General features: G+C 44.5%; 1 protein-coding gene across 5 annotated transcripts in view; it reads left to right on the forward strand.

Annotated features, from left to right (window-relative positions):
* mid2 (midline 2) overlaps positions 1 to 19,505 on the forward strand; it is a 170,461-nt gene that overhangs the window by 135,744 nt on the left and 15,212 nt on the right. For all 5 annotated transcript variants that reach the window (XM_030396530.1, XM_030396531.1, XM_030396529.1 and 2 more), the window contains 3 exons: positions 1,141 to 1,268; positions 1,391 to 1,534; positions 10,558 to 10,719. In XM_030396530.1, the coding sequence (XP_030252390.1) occupies positions 1,141 to 1,268; positions 1,391 to 1,534; positions 10,558 to 10,719 (434 nt within the window). The remainder of the gene's footprint in view (positions 1 to 1,140; positions 1,269 to 1,390; positions 1,535 to 10,557; positions 10,720 to 19,505) is intronic.

The following is a 19,505-nucleotide window of genomic DNA, read 5'->3' on the forward strand; positions in this document are numbered from 1 at the left end:
TTTAATGCTGTACATAAGTGATAGGAGAGCTGTACATATGCACACCAACAGACTACTTCGAAACAATAAAGGACCAGGCCCACTGTGAGAATAAAAATAAATAAAATAATTCAGTTTTGTTTTTGTGTTACAATTCTGACTTTAAAAAGGCGCATTATGTTGTTGGCGGGGGGGCTGATATTTTTGGCTAAACACAAAAAAAATATCTTCGATGTGATTACAGCTTTTATCTGTCTTTCTTTCTTGTACAAACAGTCGTGTTAAACGTCATGCAGTGATACAAACGTGTTTATATGAATCCTAAACTCCCTGCTCTACAATAACTTTCCTTCTATCAACGTTTTTTTCAGGCTACAAAGTTCCATCTTAGAGTATCTCTGCTGGTGAAATTAGCATTATATCAAACCTCTGCAGCTCCTGCGATCAATTTCAGGCCTCTGTCGAAAATCATTTGAAGCGCCAGCTTTGCAGTTTCTCTTTTCACCTGCATGCTGCTGTAATATCTACAACCCCTTCCTCCCACCTTTTTCCTCTTGTATACAAAGGTCAGTGCAAAATATGCACCTCGGGTAGCACCTTTTAAGCTGCCGTTTTCCAGCACTTGGCCCGGTTGCTTTATTGAGCGACTGTGTCTCTTCGCCGAGGAACAAAAGTCTAGTGCCGGGTCTGTGCTCGGCTCTGTAACCCTGCCAGCGCTGTGGTAGTTTAGCCTGGCTCCTGCCACAGACAGCTCACTGATGCTCAAAGCAGAAGTGGGCACAAGTTTCCACCAGGCTGTACAGACTATTGAGTCAGTGTGTCTGTGTGTGTCAGTGTCAGTGACCGGGCAGGTTGCAGACACTATTGGATGCTATGCTGTATTATATTTTTTTTGTTAGATTTTGTTACTTTATATTTTCTTTTTCTCTCTCTCTCTCGGCTTTCTTTTTCATTCACACAATCTACGACTGTCTACCACCTCTCCTCACATTTTGTTGACCTCTTCATCACCTGTCGTCTTCTCCTGCTCCTCCTCCTTGTTTTCCTGCCTTCACCTCGTGTGGCGTCTCGGCCCTCCTCTGCTCCCTCACCTTTTTGCCGTTCCCCTGACATTTCCTTTTTTTTCTCGCTCCTCCATGTCCCGACTTCTTGCTCTAAAAGGGTTGCCATGGCGACGGCCTCCTCCCAGGTACTCATCCCTGACGTCAATCTCAATGAGGCGTTCGACAACTTTGCCCTGGACTTTTCCCGAGAGAAGAAGATCCTGGAAGGACTAGATTACCTAACAGGTAAGAGTGTGTATTTGTCGTTCCTTCTCCTTTGCACCATTGTTTTTTTTTTTACTTTATAATAACCTCAATTTATAACTTTTGTCCGCGATGGATCATGTCGTTGTTTCCTCCAAATGTAGCTCCAAATCCGCCATCCATAAGAGACGAGCTGTGCACCGCCTCCCATGACACCATCACTGTCCACTGGACATCAGAGGACGAGTTCAGTGTCACCTCCTACGAGCTGCAGTACACCATCTACACCGGCCAGACAAATTTCATCAGTGAGTCAGACACACACACACACATATACACAGGTATGGTAATACAAAAATAAATGGGATCAGTGCTGAAGCTCACAAACATTACTTGTGCCTTGAAGGAAGTTCATGTTTCCACAATTGGCAACAGCCAGGGGCAATCCAGGCTTATTTAAAATGAGCTTTGGCCAAGATGTACCAAATACTTTGCTGACCTGTGTTTAAATGCCCTCAAATTTGCATTTGGTAAACGAGGTGGGATGTATTTGATGTGTTTTAAAAGGAGCACAAAGGAAGCAATTCCTCACATGATGTGTGTATCAAACTGGCTATTTAGAGCCTTCAGAAAGAATCCCAGCTGAGTAACGCAGATTTTATTAAGAGTCAAACTGCACTCTTCAAGGCCGCTGATGTCAGCCCTCATGCCGTCATCATTAGTGGAACACTACCTGCATGGTAACTTCAAAGACGAGAGATCAATGCACCTCTCTGGCGCCATTCGCGTTTTAATCACTTTGAGTGTTTATATCGAACGTTGTCATACTTAAAGAGCTTTTTAAGAGAGACTACGGATCGTAGGCAATAAAACACACTCTCTCTCCATTAAAGGATACTCAGGGATTTTGCTGCTACAGTTTGATGTGGTCAGACACAAACACCCTCACATCAATATGACTGAATGGGTCGAAACATTATTAATGCCACTCCCAACACAACACGGTCATTGCAGTGTACAAGTGACGGGCATACAGACCTTATGGTTGCACTTTGGTTCGGTTTAGGCAACAAATCTTCTTTGTTAAGTTCAGGCACTAAAACTAATTGGTTAGGTTTAGGAAAGCACTGTGGTTTGGACTGAAATCGATACGTTACCGCTGGAACTTTAAAGATGTACCTTTGTTACGCAAATAACTTACCTTAGGTTATGCATGTGACGTGACTTAACTACCGTTGTTAGTTTATAGAGCTCGCTGTTGACTTCTGGGATTACAGTTGGACATGGACAGCGGACTCCTGAGTAAAACTTCTGTGCTAGTTGAACCCGGTCATCCGTCCCTGACCTCCACCCGATACACACTTTCCGTCTTAATGCTACTTTTTCTCACTTCTACTTTTGCAGCCGTGATAAGTAGTACAGCCGGGGAAAGGTCACCGCCTAACAAGAAACATAAATATGGGTGGTAATAAGCTGCGTACGTAGTCGTCCTATTATACGGGCTGTCTGGAATGATCACTAGCTCACGGTGGCTGTCGTTAGCTGACTTCTGTAAGATATTGTTGTATAAAAAACATTGCTGAGTCAACTTCCTTCTTAATGACTCTTCCTTACTTGTGCCGCTGTTATTTAACATTGAAGCATTGACCAGCATCCTGTATTTGTGATGCGTGGGCACAACCGGATTCTCTTGACTCACAAATGCACACCGATACCGTTTATAAACACGAGCAGGATGGAAAGTTGCAGAGGGCAGTTTTATTAGTAGCACTCGCCATAATAAGAATTCCCCGGCCACTGTAGAGATACATATCTGCACAAACACACACTCATGCACCAGCCCGAAAGAAATAAAAAAGAAACACACCTCAAGCACTGACCTCTCTGCAGTAACAAAGAGGAAATAAACTGGAGCACCGCAATACTTTTTGTATTGCTCAGTCTTATTTTCATATGTTCAATATTTAATCGGACTTTGTTGCATAACCTAGATTTTTTTTTTTTTGTCCAGCTTTAGTTTTTTTGTTGTCCTCCCTGCTTGTATTTTTAGAGAAAGAGAGCCGAGTTATCAGGACTACTTGTTATAAAAATAGGACGTACAGTACATATCATGAGGGAGTGCTTTGAGAAGATTCACTATTTAGTGTCTGGATTTGTATAAGTAGTGTGAAAGATGCAGGAACAAGAAGAGGAGAATACGAAATCACAGGCTGGCCTCTTTACAAATCTCCCATAGAGACCAAGACTATATTATTTTTGGTAAAAGTTATTATTTTTTTATCCAGTGCAAATTTATGAGCATCTGATTCGCAGTTTAAGCCAGATTGGATCAAATATCACCATCGTTTGGCCGTCGATGCTGCTTTTAATGCTTTGGCTCGTAACTCCAGAACAGGAGGCTTCAGGATTCATCCTGAAGTCGTTGCTTAAAGTCAAACCCTCCACCCACCGTAGGGTTTTGCCATTGCAGCATATCTAGTTTTGCACACTTGAACGAGCCATATTTGTTTTCCCGTAATTGTAACCACATTTAGAAGACACTCGCACATTCTAAAAGAGATATATTCTGCATTAATATTTAAGATTGTAGGTCAGATTTTCTATGAGGCCTCGTCTAAAATGCTCTGCAAGGCAGTGTGAACATACTTAATGCGCTTTAATGCAGCTATAGTGCTGTTTAATCACAGTTATAAGCACTCATGAATATTCAATGTGACACAGACTTTATAATGCATTAATAACATTAGTACAATGGAGTAAACTAAAGGAGTAATACGCTCATTATACGGTATGTTATAGAAGAAGACATACGTTTGACATTTTAGGGTGTTGTGCTCCTCTTGCATCGAACACCTCACTTTCTTAAAAACACCCAATGGCTGCTTAGGGTGACTTATAACCACATAATGATACTGATTATAGCTCAGTGATTATAAAGTATTACAGCTATGAGGATGTTTATATTCTTGCTCAAACAGTGAGCGACCAGCAATCATGAGTTTTGCTACATGACCTTAGAAGTCAAGTGGTATTATGATTATTGTCGTGTTCATGAGTGCATATAACTTAAAACAACAACTCTACAGAATGCTTACAACTGTATACAGTTCTAAGTGTTCATGTCTTAGAATGCAGTATATAGATATAGACTGAATAGAAAGACTTCATTCAACAGCTGCACGAATGAAGTTATGTAACTGTACATTTCAATGGCCTCAGTAGTCACAGGTGTTTTTCACACAAAATTCCATCTCATTCAGCATCCCGACATACCTGGACGGGATTTACACATCCACCAAACATCTGGCCGCCATGAGCTAATCAGCATCGCGGCTGTTTATCTGTAGCTACATAAATGAAGGGAACGAGGGAGCACTGTGGAGGAGGAGGAGGAGGAGAGAACAGGTGAACGTCAGAGTGGATAATGGTTACATCGAGGTAAAGAAATCACCACTTGCCGATGATACGAGGTGGATTAATGTACATGATCGTGCACGTCCAGGCGCGTGCACACACACACCTGTGCCTCTTCGCCGCTTTCCCTCCTCGCTTTGATCCTTTCATCATCTCATCTCCTCCCGTCTGTATAGCCTGACATTTCTCCATCTCGAGTGCCCCGGCCATTTGAAACATCGGGATGCATTTCAGCTGTGATAAACTGAGCGACTCACATATTCAGCGGTCTGCTGCCACAGAGTCCTCCGAGATTCGCGGGAGAAACCGAGAAAGAGAGAAACCCATTTGGCCCGCCGCGCCACTTGAGTTTTTTTTTTCTTAACCGTAGCATTTTTCTCTAACTTTCCAAGTGGCTAAACGCTCCCACTTGAGCGCCATCCCGTCGCTCTGTCTCTCTCTCTCTCTCTCTCTCCGTCTCTCTCTTTCGCTCTCGCCTGGCCTCATCCTCAGCCGCGGCCTTCCCTTGAGGAGGCGGAGAGGGCTTGTGCGGTCCTGTCTCCGCAGGATCCATCCGTGCACGGCGGCAGAAAATAGAATCAGCGAGTGAAACCAAAGGCCGTGGAGAAATGCAGGCAGTGTCGAGAAGCTGAAAGTGAGTGATGTTTGCACTGTAAAGCGTGTAGCCGCTACCTGTGGCCCTCGTCAAGTTACAAGTGTCTGGCGTCGGTGACTCATTTGTTTATCCGCCGACCAACACTTCGCGCTGCGCATCCACTCCTCCGTAAATATGTTTGTCTTTCTAATCACGTGTAATTGGTGGCCAACCCTCCGTCCTCTTCATTTACACTCGCGCTCAGACGCACGCTTTCATCGTCAGTATTTTGTTTTATGTGATGTCGCCTCCCGCGCTGAAGAGCAAGAAATATAGATCAGCAGAAATTGTCAGGGATCAATAGAACAAGGGAGAAATTAAAACATGAGTGTAGCTGCTGATGAGTTGATGTGGAAATGAAACGGCGTAGGATTTCCATTTGAGCCCTCAGCGTTTGATTCACACTCTCTTGAGGTCATTCCTTTAACGCTGATGTAAACGCTGTCTTTATATACTGTACATCCTCGTTTATTGAGTGCTTAACCCTGATCGTTTCATCAATAACACAACACCAGGATATAACCACAGCCTTGAAGCCGACGTCACTTTCTGCTGATATGCATTCAGTGTAAGGGTTCCTTCTCGGCGTACGCCTTTCCATTTCAATGGTATTAAGGAACATACATTCAAAACAAATAGCCAGGAAGTAATGTGTCACATAATCCTTACCCAATGAGGTAATGTTTTAAAGTGTTATTCACTTTAAATTTAGTCTAATTAGCCGACTCCTTTTCACTGAAGTAGTGGCGGCGAGGTATTGAAAGGCGCCGCTAACTTGCGTTTGAATGCTGTAGGAACTATTTGGCGTAACGTAAGTATACAACGCAACAACTTATATAAGAACAGTCTTGCTGTTATTAGACATTTTATTACAGAATTCTTACTTTTAACAGTTTATCCATTTTATAGTCTGAAAAAGCCAAGAGAGCGAACGTTAACCGCTAACACATCTCCCAACTAGGCAGTCGGTGTCCGTGTTGTCTGGCGGTGTGTGTCCATGTGTTTTGGAGGACTGGCTCTGATTGGAATGATTTTATGTGGTCTTACCAACCCCCAGCTTCAAGAGGATATGTTGAGCCTGTCAAAACGTAACTGCATCAACATCGGCGCCTGCCTTTGAAAATCCTCCCACCCTCCATCCACGGCACCGCTTTCGGCTCCAGGACCGTTGTGTTTCTCTTCAGCCGCCCCTCGTGGCCCGGGATGACTTTTACCCTGTGAGATCCAGCAAGGTCTGGAAGCCAAATAGCCTCACTAGTTCCATACACATCAGTTTTCCTGCGTCGCTCAGCTCAAGCAAATCCACTGTAACGGTCCGCACTAATAAAAGTACCCCTGCTCCCACCCCCTCACGACTTCAACCACTTTTTGCCAATTTGTACATTTTCGTAGGAGGCCTGCATGTTAACCACACTGGCCTCTACCTGCTGACTGCAGCTGACAGCTTCATCTGTCTTTCATGTGTATTCATGAGCACAGGCCTGTGGTGAAGTATCAATATGATTATCGCAGGTGAGAAGCAGTGTCGCAGTGGGCGTGAGGACGGCCCGGAGTTGCGGTTAAAAAACCTCCCTTTCTCTGCATCTCGCCGGGGCATCTTTCAGAGGACCGGCGGGTTCAGGCTTTTTCGATCAGCGCGACGTGAAAAGTTAATGAGGCTTCGGCCATCGCAGGAAGCTGGTCCGACAACAATACACTTATGAAAGTTATGTAGAGGCACGGAGAGGGAGGGAGAGGGAGGGAGAGAGGCAGGTGAGCGTGATGTGTTTTTATTGATGTGCAGCTGCTCACACACACACACTCACACACACAGTCTGTCTCTCCAGAGTACATGAACTTATAAACTCATGCACGCACACACACGCACACACACACACACACAGTCAACATTAACTCTGTGTTGCATCATCAAAGACAGACCCTCTTCCATTTCCAGGATACTTTGTTTTTGCCTTTCCCTTCTCATCTGTCTGCGTCTGTCTGCATCTGAGTGAGACAGAAACAGACACACACACACACACTGTACATACACACACACACACACACACACACACACACACACACTTGTCTGGATGCAAGACGCAGGTCGCTCTATTCCCTCTCCGTTTCCTTTTTCCGTTTCTCCTCTCACAATGACACATTCAGTTACTGCTCCACACTTTGAAGTCATAGTTTTGCTCTCCAAAAGCAGCTTGGCGAGTGTCGGAGAGCCTCTCCCCCCCCGCGCGCCCCTTTTTTTCCCCCACTACTGGCAAAAAAGTAGCGATAGCGTATTGCTGTGTACTGACCTAATTTGATTTAGCGAAAAAGGGAGAGGTGCTATGGAGATCAAAAGCTTTAAAAATGGAAAGCAGCGTGAAGTCCTTCTCCCTCGTCTTTCCCCCTGTATCTCTTTCCTGAGAGCCCGCGTAACGCTGCGGCCTCCCTAATTTCTGGCAGGACGCGGTTGAAAGGACAGGTAGGAGGCATAATTTCCAGGACGACAAGGGACAGCCGTCTCGGCAGAGCTTGCTTTTTTTTTTTTGCGAGGGATGACAGCAGCAGGATTCCATTGTTGACAGCGCACGCATATTTGTAAGACCAGGCTGAGATAAAATGCAGATGAATCCGTCGGCCGTGCACACTCGAGGTGTGGAGAAGAACCCCCCCCCCCCCCTCCACACTCCCTCCTGTCTCATTCATCTTAACGGATGATGAAAGCTGTTTTTCTTTGTCTGAGAAAAAAGCTTGTGGAAGTAAGCCGGCAGATATGTAAAGACGCGGCCCTCACTCCAACTTTAAGAGTCTCCTCCCCTCATTCATTGTTAAAGCCGCCTCGCTTTTTTAAAGGCCTTATTGGCGTCCTGTGAAGTATTTATATTTACAAGCAGACTCCCGGCCATTACTTATGCATGCTGTTGCCATCTCGTTCAATAATTCACAGCGCATCCTCGCCAGAAGGGACGAGGCGGGCATGGCCCTGAGAGCTCGCTCCCTTTCAGGATTTTTATTCGCAGGGAGGGAGAGGGGCGGGAGACGAGACAATGAAAAGTATTGTTATTCCACTTTCGACTCTACAAACATTAACCTCAGCTATAGCGCTACTGAGCAAGATGCTTTGTTTGTCTTGGCGAGGCTTTGTTTGAATGTGTACAGAATTTGCTTTAGGGCGGGGTGAAAAGAAACGTTATCCCTAGCAGACAGTGACTCGTTGCTCTCTTTTCTGTCAGGTCTCCTGTTGGCACGGCATTGGGGTGTTAACTCATACTGTTAGTGAAGGTCAAGGTTAAACTAGCAGTTTAAATATCAATGTTGTTGCACAAACTTGCGTATTACGGCCCGTTCTCCCTGCGAACATCACATACGGTAGCCTGATCAGTAGGCCAGAGCTTCACTCTGTGACGCTGTACGCACCCCAACAGTAGCACTGCACAATATTAGGAAAAAGAAAATGTGCATTATTTTGGTTTTCTGCGACATAAACAACACAGGATTATTTTTCAGCTGATCAACTCAATAGAGACTATACAATTGGAGTCAGAGTAGAAGGAAGTCACCATGGTTACAAGCACCGAGTGGCAGAGAGACTACTGATTTTCATCAAGTGCTGCAATCTTAATGTTGAGCTAGAATTCCATCAAAAAAAAAAAAAAATTATTGCCCGCTGCACAATCACATATTATGTTGTTGATGCCAAAATAATATATCGTTCAGCAACGGAGAGAAAAAAGGCAAATTCCCAATACACCCCTCGCCCCATCACTTAGCCCTGCCTCTCTATTTTGCACGTTCACGTCAGGGGGCTTGTGCCCCAATTCTCGTTGGGATGGAGGGTTAAGGGTGAAGCGTTCGGGTTACACAGCCCTCCAAACTGAGATTTTTCTTTCAACTTCAGCCCCAGGGTTGTGAGATCTCTGCCATTTTAATGTGCTATGGATCCTTTCTTTATAACAAGCACGAAACGATCGTGAGCGGTTTGCTGAGTTCTTGGTAGCTAACAAGCTAGCTCGCATGAAAGTCCAGCATTTTGATGTAAGCCGTAAACTTTTTTTTTCTAAACCTTACCAAGTAGTTTTGGCACCTAAACCTATAACCGCACTGTGACTGTTCCACAACACAAACAGTCCAAACCTCATTACATGGGAATTGTTTGTCGGCAAGCTTTATTTTGAAAGTCTGCCGTATTTATTATTGCTTCACCTCAGAGCCCCGCATGTGCAAAAACTGATGCTAGAAGTCTTAGCAGAGGGTCACAGTTTGAAGCTTCGGGCTGCTGAGTCTGGAGTGAGAACGAGTTGCATATTCACCGTGGTAAGAGATGCTACGCGCTTAGAAATGTGTATTCGTCCTCGACACCTGTCCGCTGTTACAATGCCAATAAAGTCTGTGTAGAACCCAGCCAACGCTCTGGAAGTGGCAGATTTCACACCAGGTTTGTTTTTCTCTCACACATAAACCAGAAGCGTAAGAGCAGTATGTGCATAAGTTGCAGTTGCAACATTGTCCAAGTTTTGAAAAGAAAAAGCAGATTCACATGAACACCTTGGCAAATATAGAAATAGCACCAAAGTCAACTTGTCGGTTTTTCCTATGTTATTTCAATACGAGACAAGAGGCGTAAAGAGCACCCCGTCGTAGCTGCTCCACTCCTCAGCCCTGAGCTGTGATTTCCTTTTTTCTTCTTCACAGTCGGCTGCAGCTGAGAGACCGAACAGACTGTGTTTAGAAGCAGGTGACTGCAGAGCTAACCCAGCCATCGCTAAACCTCTACCGCAAGGAGCCGCGTCGAATCAAAAGCGCCCACCACCCGGGGTCATGTTGGCCGTGCCCGCGTTTCCATACATTTGAACATTAAAGGCTATCACACCCTCGTTGCCCCGAGGCGCTTACTACACACACTCACTTGTCAGCTTGTGTAAGCACCTTGTCCTTAATGGGTTATAGATTTACTCTTACAAACACACACCGCCTGAGGGGCAACACGCCACGATAAACCTGATGGGTAGTAATGGGATGGATCGGTATATGTGCACATAAATGTTATATAACAGCGAGGAGGACTGGATGATCCCCGAGCTCCTGACTGCGTGATGACTCACAGGAGGTTCGGAGAAAAAATAACACGACTGGTCAGATTTTCAAGGGGAGGGTTGTTTTTTTTGGTTTTGTTTTTCTGCTTTCTTGAAGATTCTCAGCAGGTCTCGCTCCAGCTCTGCTTCCCCTGAAAACATTGGCAGAACTTGGTTTCTCATGCTGTGTGTGTGTGTGTGTGTGTGTGTGTGTGTCTTTGTGCGTGTGTGCCAGGTTTGTACAACTCGGCAGACAGCTGGATGATCGTACCGAACATCAAGCAGAACCACTACACGGTGCACGGCTTGCAGAGTGGCACCCGTTATATCTTCTTTGTCAAGGCTATCAACCAGGCAGGAAGCCGCAACAGCGAGCCGGCCCGCCTCAAAACCAACAGTAAGTGAAAGGCTCATTTGACACTTGCGCCGGCTTTTCCTATGAATATTTACAAGCCTTGTTAATTTTTTTTTATATTTGATGCAATTCATTACGATCTTCCTTCTGCATCATCTCCGCAACATAAGTTACAAGCTGTCATTGTTCAAAGCTACTCCCAGCGGGTCGTCGTCTTTGATTTGTAAATGAGCGAAGCATAAGTGGCAGACTTAGAGCTCGGTTAGATTAGATTTTGATCGGGAAAACACGTATTTATGCGCCGCTTTTAGTTTTGAGCACCGATTCCCTGGTTGGGTTTCTATCAGGAGGCGTAAAGGTGTAGATGACAAAGGAGGAAACCGACACGAGCGCCTGAAGTGCTCGAGAGGTTTCTGTCACAAACACTCACAAACATTTCATGACAATGTGCCACGAGGGCTCCCCAGAATGATTTCAGTCTTTAGCTAAAGAAGTACAGCTTTTATAAATGTATTGTATTGGACTGTAGTCATGCTTCACAGAAGGTGCAGTGTGATGTTTTTAATCAGGACCAGAATGAAACAAGCAATCTAGATATAAAGATACTATTGTTGAAAAACTCTTAATTTGCATTGGGTTGACTAAAATAACCCAAAGTACATCTACTAAAGTATTGTACTTACAAATTCAAGGTATTTGTACTTAGCTTGAGTATTTCTATTTAATGCAATCTGATACTACAGCTCGATCTCAGAGGCAAACGTTTTACTTTTTTTCTCAACTACATTTGTCTGACATCAGCCGCTAGTTGCTTTTAAGATAAACATTTTTCACACTATGTTCAGTGTAAAGTGTTCCTTTATTGGTTTTGGAACTGCTCCTAATTCACAGACTGAATTAATTCTTTAAAAACCAAACAAATAGTGATCTTACAGGATGTGATGCAGACTGCTGCAGATTTAACAGAAATATAACAAGTTACTCAAATTATCTGAAACAACTGCAGCAGTGAAATGTAACATGCAATGCACACGATTTCTGAAGTGGAAGGAATGTGCGTGGAATAAAACAGGATTCTGCGGACTACTTTCTACTTCAAAACTTGGTGCCTACGTTACCCACAATGCAACTAAGCTGCTGAGTGACATCCCTGGAGGCACTTTGCCAGATTACATGCAGCTTCCTCTGGAGCCACAAAGGGCTCTATATTGCTTTTTTCACATAATGCAGTAGGACTCCCAGACACCTGTACACGGACTTTAATGTGTAGAATTGGTGGAGTTACCCTTTAAGTGAAGGATCTGTATTCTTCCTTCCACCACTGTCGGTCGGATGGTTTCAGGTTTTGGGCAGAGCACGCTCTTTAAACAATCTTTCTTTCGCAACATTTGCATACGGTGTACATTGAGCTTTGTTATAACCCGCTGACTTCATCCCCTCAGAGCCTGCAGGAGGCCCGGCTGGCTTATGAGGAAGTGTCTGTGCCGGAAAGTTCGGTCGTAATCACGATTCACGAGCACTCAGCACATATGAGATGTTCCCGCTCCTTCATTCTCCTCCATGCTGCACATTTGTCGGCTTGTATTGACTTGCACCGAAGCTTCGCTCTCAGGCTCGCTCGCGCCGCGGCAGATGTTACACAGATTAAACCTCTCTGGCTCTCCGAACACGACTCTGTGGCTTGTCTTTTGGAGAACTCCAGGCTGTTTGCCCCCGGACTGAAAGTTTTGCGGTATGTAGCAAAGAGGACCAGTGGAGAATATTAATAAGTAGCATTACATTCCCCATTTATCACATACTTCTCTTTCTCTGTTCGTGCTGTTGATTATGCCTCTCTCTCTCTCTCTCCCTCTCAGTTTCTTGTTCAGCTTTGAGTTTCTTGTCTCTTTGACCTCTGCTGTTTGCCGGCAGTCGCACTCTTCTTGTCCCCGGCACTGGAATACAGTTGTTGTTTCTCTAATTAGACGAAAGCAGTTTTTTCCACCGCGTAAAGATTTTTACTCAATCAACACCTTCCCGTCCCCAGCCTCTGTCTGTTTATCTCTCCCGTCCTGTCCGTGAACTCTGTTTTTTGTTTCGCTCGCCTCTCCTTTTTTCCCCACAGCAGCTCACAGTAAATAAGAAATAAAGAAAGCAAGTAAACAAAGTAAAGGTGAACAAAAATGAAAGTAAATAACCAGTGACGCTGGTCGGGGCACGCGAAGAAACCGATCCCGGCTCATGTGAATACCGAGGTACGTAATCATTCCTCAACAGGATCTGACAAGGCACATAAAGGTGTAAGACCTTGATGACAAAGCTCATTCAGGATGTGGCTCGAGGGTTCTCGATAAAACTTTAAAATCAGCCATTGCGGCGCAGTTGATACATCAGCTCCCTTCTTAGCTGCTATCTGGAGTCTGGCTGCGGCATTTAGGATTAACTGTAATCTGGATACACACCGCCGGACGAAACAGGTGCGTGGGGGTTAAAAACTGCGGTAGTCAGCGGATGATCCCTCATTCTCGCAGTCGCTGACACGAACACAGGACCCTCTCCCACACTGTTTAGCCGTCTGGCTCTCGTTGTTTTCAGCAATTTTCAGGGGGGAAAAAAAGCATAATTAAAACCCGCTGTATGCCGGCTCCTCAGCACCAAGCGGTAGACACGCGCAGTAAGTGAGTAGCTGGACAAACACTGCCGAGTTATTAAGCAGCTAAAGAGCCAGATATTTCCCCCAGGTGTTGGTGGAGACTATGGCTGCCCTGAATACCAGTTCTGGGGCTTTGAAGCTTCAGTGAGAGATACTCCATACATATTCAAAGCCTCAACGGGGGGGGGAGGTGGGGGGGGGCTTTCATGCTTCCCACAAAACTTGCAGTCATTATTTGCTTATATACTCGGCTATTATTGTAATTACGAGTGTGACCGGTGACGAAGGCGGGAGCGTCAGCCGGCGTCTAGACGAGCGAGCACTGAGCGGTCGCGAGTGCGTGGGGAGTGTGGCGCTCGCTCCTGTCACCGCCTCGTGCTTGTTGGACTGTGTTATTGCTCGCCCACGAGGATTGTTCTTTGCAGTCCTAGAACGTGCACACGCCTGGTTTTTAAGTGCACTGGTTGTAAGGGCTCCTTGTCTTGGTCTTTGTCAGTCTTTTGCCTCTTTTTTAGTGCAGCTGACGTCCAGAGTCGAATTGAATCGATGCATAGATTACACCAGACAGACGGTTTTCTGTATTTAGTAAACAAAGAGATGAGTAAGCTGCCACATGATTATTATCATATTTGTATTTAGTTAAAGGGATATTCCAGTGTAAGTTTAATCCATGGTCTAACACACCGTGAAACTGTGTTAGACTCCCTCTCGAGAGATCAAGTTAGCAGACCGCTAATTTTTTAACAATACATTGCAGTAAATGGATCCAAATATAAACAGCCACCAAAAAGCAAATACACAAATAATGCTCAGAACAGCACCAAACTTCAGCAACAGTACAAATAGGGTCTCAGCACATAGTCCGGGGCATTAAAACTCCAGTAGCTTAGCTGGATTTCTACTGAAAAGCTGACAAAATTTACCTCTCTTCTGCAGCAGCTTCCTGTTGACACGAAGTCCCGACGAGTCGATTACCGAGTGCAGTAGAGTTCCGTGGCTCATGGATGAAAATGTATGATTATGACTCCATGGAAAAGCAATCAAAGTTCATAGTGTCTTACCTGCCAGTTTATAACAGTTATTATCGGGAGCGGACAGGGAAAGAACGGAATTGAGCATTTCTAACCGCACTCGGTAATCGTTGCTCGGGACTTCCCTGACCCGGAAGCTGATGGAGGAGAGTTGAACTCTGTTTTTAGCTTCACAATAGAAATCCAGCTAAGCTAGCGGAGGTTAGATGCCCCGGGCTATGTGCTGAGACCCTATTTGTACTGTTGCTGAAGTTTGGTGCTGTTCTGAGCATTATTTGTGGCTTTTGTGGTGGTTTATATTTGGATCCATTTACTGCAGTGTATTGTTGTCGTGCGGTTGTTTCTGAGGTTGATAAAACACTGTAAATTAGCGGTCTGCTAACTTGATCTCTCGAGAGGGAGTGTAACACAGTTTCACAGTGATTTAGACAATGGATTAAACTTACACCGGAATATCCCTTTAAGTGTATATATATTTGCTTATTTTTTCATTCATATGCGTCATCAAGTACACCCTCGTAACACAGTTTCATTTATATCCATTCAATATTTCATTTTAATATGTCTTTACGATTTTCAGATTTAGATATCTATCGAGTTATTTATATATCTGCATCAGCTGATGCTCTTCTCCTCTCTGTCTGGGCCCCCTAGTGGCAGGGAGGCCCTCAGCATGTGAATTTGGATATCAAATACAATGACAACGGTAGAAGCTTTCAAGCTTTCAAACAGAACTTAAAGGGCAAACTATCCGACTTACGTTCATCAGGTGGACACAGACGGGTCCAAATGAATGGTAATGTATCCTCATAACTGCTTGTTTGCCTAACAAGTTCCCTATATTCACCTTCCGTTGCCCAGAGGGGGCAAAAAAACAGTCTGTGTGTGCAGCCTGCACAGCTGCTGATGTACTTAGACTTTATTAGACCAAATGTGATTAGACGCCGGTGGCTGCTGGTGTTAAGGAGTTGATAAAACCGTTAAAGAGTCATTTGGTAAAGTGTGTATCTACAGAGCCGCCTGCACTCTCTGGATGTGATGTTGCTGTTCCAGTGTGTGTGTGTGTGTGTGTGTATTAGTCCCAGTGTGTGTTTCTGTTAGATTTTGACATTTGATTTTTTTTTTTTACAGTTGTCCTTAAAAGCACCATTACTGGTGGAAAATGTTCTCTCCTTGAATAACTTGAAGCAGAATGTTCCACGCTAATAGGACGCCGAGGCATACTTCGGGAGTCCGTCCACTTTTTATGTTCATATTACCAATTAAAAATATTTTATAGTTAATGGCGTGAAGTGGGCCTCTGAAGAGAGCTCTACCTCCTCTCCACCCCCGTATTTGATACTGCCATCTGGCACTTCGAAGTGAACCCTTTATCCATCAAATATCACCGGGCGCTCTTATCTGAATCTCTGCCACCCCCAAAAAATCTTCCAGACACGCCGCCTGTGAGACGTGGAGCGTGTCAGTGCGTTCTCTCTTTTCTTAAGGCATTAGAGTGGATTACTGCCTCAGCGTGATGTGGGCACGGCGTGCAGCCGGCGAGCGCCTGGAGGTGAAGTGCAGGGTATCTGCAGCTGGCAGTCAGTTTCGCTGTCACCGACGCTCGTGACTCTTTCTGGGCACACAATATAAATAACACTTAGTAGCCCTTCAATTTATAACGTCCTCCCCTGACACAGATAAGTGGGACGAGCATTTATAGGCGCCATCTTTCATCGTCTGTCTCACTCCTCCATCCCGCACTCCGTCTCTGTCTCTCACTGTAGTTCAGCTCACTGACACTTTATTGCCTTTTTTCGACTTTTTTATGGTTCAAGAAATATGTCGCCGTGGCATATCGGAAACATATCAAAGTGAATAATGCATGAATTAATGAATATAAATCCATACAAATAGCTGTTTACATGTTGTCAGATTATCAAAAAGTAAACATAAGAATTATATTATATCACGTGAAAAGCAGGTTTAGATAGTTCTTTCTTAACAAGAGGATCTCTTGCAATGACACGTGGACAAGTTTTAAATACCACAAAAAGAAAATAGCAAACAAGGAGAAAAACATGAGAAAATAATTATGAGTGGATACTGCGAACATCTTACATGTACAGCGTCTTCCACAGTGATCCTTCTTAAGTCAGTTGAGGAAGCTTGGTAGACGACTTTCCTGTTTCCTGTTGAACGTATCTGTGCTACTCGCTAGGTCCGCCGTCTATGCTTTGGGCCGGGAAAAGCAACATTAGATACACCGACCACGTGGAAGGTGTTGCATTTTTTTTTCCATGTGTGGTGGACCAGGCTGTCGAACTCATCGCCATCACCAAAAGTCACCAAGTTTTTGTAGAGAGTGGAATGACTTGACCTCGATTTGCGTTGTTTCGCAGTGTTATAAAATTGTGACTATATCCTTCCATCGCATACTGTAGTCTTGGATGTCGGCTTCTTGAAGCCATCTTGCTTTGAACTATTGAATCCAACCAACGCTGCAGCAGCCGGCTAAACTAATGTTTCTTTATTGACAAGCTTGTCTGACCTAGCTACAGTAACTAAGAGCTGCTGGGCTTCTTAAGTTTGCATCTAGTCAAAAAAATGTATAATATATTCAGAAGCTCCATATCTATTTAATTTATCGAGAGAAAAAAAAAACTGGACCTATGTTTAGGATTTTAAAACATCTTTGTTAAGCTCTTTACACCAAATGTCCACCTTTACCTCCTCCTTACAGGTGCAATATCAAAACAATGAATACTATGATAATAACTATCATGTAATTGGTAGAAATGAATCAATAAATGTAATTTCTTGGAGACAGAGTGTGTCAGCAGAATCAGAATCCACACCGCAAAACTAGATCATCCGTCCTCTCCCCATTAGCTCCCAACCATCCATGTTAATCTCATACTGTATATAACCACAGTGCAGTGTGTAATGTCCAGTGTCGGTGTGGTACACTGTGCTTAAATATAATCCCCTCCTCTCTCCCTCTCTCCTCTTCCACTCCCACATCTCTGTCAGTCCTCCTCGTCGTCGCTGGCAGCCAGCGGCATCATGGGGGAAGCTTGTCCGCCCACAGCCAAGTTTGGTTGAGATCCCCAACCTTTGATTGGCAACCACCGTCTTTCTGCGCTGTAATGGTTTCGACAAGCCATCAACATAACAAAAACAGTCGATATTTTTATCCGTGATTGATTGCGGTCTTGTGGTTTTGCCATCATGGACGTCCGCATCACGCGTGTTTGTGCATGTGTCTGTCAGTCCGCTCGCGCGTCTTTGTCCCTCTGTCTTTCTCTTATCTCCCACTCTCTCCTCCCTCCTCTTACTCCGAGGAATTCAGATTAAAGTGCCTCAATCATCTGTTGGTGTGAAGCCGAGCCGTGTTGTTGGATTTAAATGGGTCACAACAAAACCCAGATCACGAATATCTCACTCCGACAGGCTTATTAGGTTTCTGCTGTACGAGCTCCAGTAGGAAGCTTTAGAGCTGGGAACCACAAGTTCGAAGTCTCTTCGCTGTCTGTGGCTATATCGGAGGGTTAAGCTGTCACATTTTTTTTTTTTTTTAAGATGAGGAGCTCTAGAGGCTTTTAGCCTAAGCTCGTCATATTTAAGGCAGAGGCTTGCAAAGCAAAGAGTGCAGTGACAAGTTGCACAGATACTCGAAAGTCGTGCATCGCATTTCTGTCTGTTTAAAAGAGTAACTCCGTACGTACACAGAAAACGATGTACTGCTTGTGTGTGTGCAAGTTTGAATGCAGCAGACTGTGTCGAACTGGCATCGTGGCTTCTCACCTATTGATCGACACCTCATTTGACCAATAAAGTGCTTCTATGCCCGCCATGTGGCCTGCAACAGCCAACGAGTGTTTTCAGACAGGAGCCCCACTCCTTGTTCCATCCTCGCTCTCTCCTGAGCCACTAACACGCCAGCCTCAGGTTGATTGAAACATCAGGTAGCCAATGAGGTTGACCCATTGGATTTTCCAGCTAATAGCTGCGGTTTAGCTGATTTCACTTATTTTTTGCATTAAAAAAAATCAAGCAAAACCAATAAATGAATAATTCAGTCTATTCAAACTACTATAGATCGATGACGGAGGCACTTTTGACTGTTTGTGGAGGGAAAATCAGATTGCAACCTCTCAAATGAGCAGAAAATCCATTGCCTGCGCTCGGAAAAATGGTTCAACGACAGCTTTGAATATGTTTCGGATAAGTGTTTTTAAGATGATTTCACACACGTTCCCCGGAATGGTAAAAATCTGAATAGTTTTCATAGCAATCACAAATGTTGCGAGATAAGCCAAGACAGGATAAACTGATAAATCACTGATCCCACACAGGGGAAATTCACTCGTTCCAGCAGCTCAAGAGTAGAATGAAGAGTGATGGAAATGAAACTCGGAGGACAACATTTGCAATTGAAAACATAGCACACAGTCGTCAAGGAAAGTTAATTCAAGCACCTGACGTTCTGCATCACAGCACACACGTCTGCAGCTCTGCTCAAGAAATACCGAAAGAGAGTTTGTTGGAACTGCACGTCGGAAGGAAATCAAGGAATTTCACGCAGGCTTGTTTTTAGTTTTTTTTCCTCCTGGACTTCCTTGTTAAAGTCTGTTCTCTTATGCAATGTCTTTCGCCCGTGTTCCCCCCCCTCATGTCCCTCTGTAACCCCTCTCTTGGCACACTGTCCTCTGTTGGCCCCCCCGGCTATGACATATGATCTCGTCTTCTGGTGCCCTTTCCTCAATTTTTAAGCCATCTGTCGATCCAGCCCAGGGGGGGGGGAGAGCTTCTCCCCTCAATATTACTTTTAACTTTCGATCTCACGGCGCAGGACAGGCCAGACGTGCTTTACTGTAATCTCACACAGATGTATACAAGCCCCCTGAGTTTGTATACATAGTTACGGATATGTACGTTGCAAGACAATGCTTTGCTGCCAGAGTTTCTGCCTTCAAGGACCCAACTCTATGAAGACACCTGGAAAAACTTTCGCTTCAAGCCATTTGTGCAAATTTGTGAGAAAAGGTCAAATGTAGCCATTTAATGCTGAGTTGATTACATTTCACAGGAGGAGAGACGGCCAAATTAACCCAGATGACCTCGATCACTGGTTTGAATATGTTCTCCTTATTCAGCCCTGTCTCCTTGAAATTACGTTTTTA

This window comes from Sparus aurata, chromosome 18, assembly GCF_900880675.1.
Source record: "Sparus aurata chromosome 18, fSpaAur1.1, whole genome shotgun sequence".
In the NCBI taxonomy this organism is placed as follows: domain Eukaryota; kingdom Metazoa; phylum Chordata; class Actinopteri; order Spariformes; family Sparidae; genus Sparus; species Sparus aurata.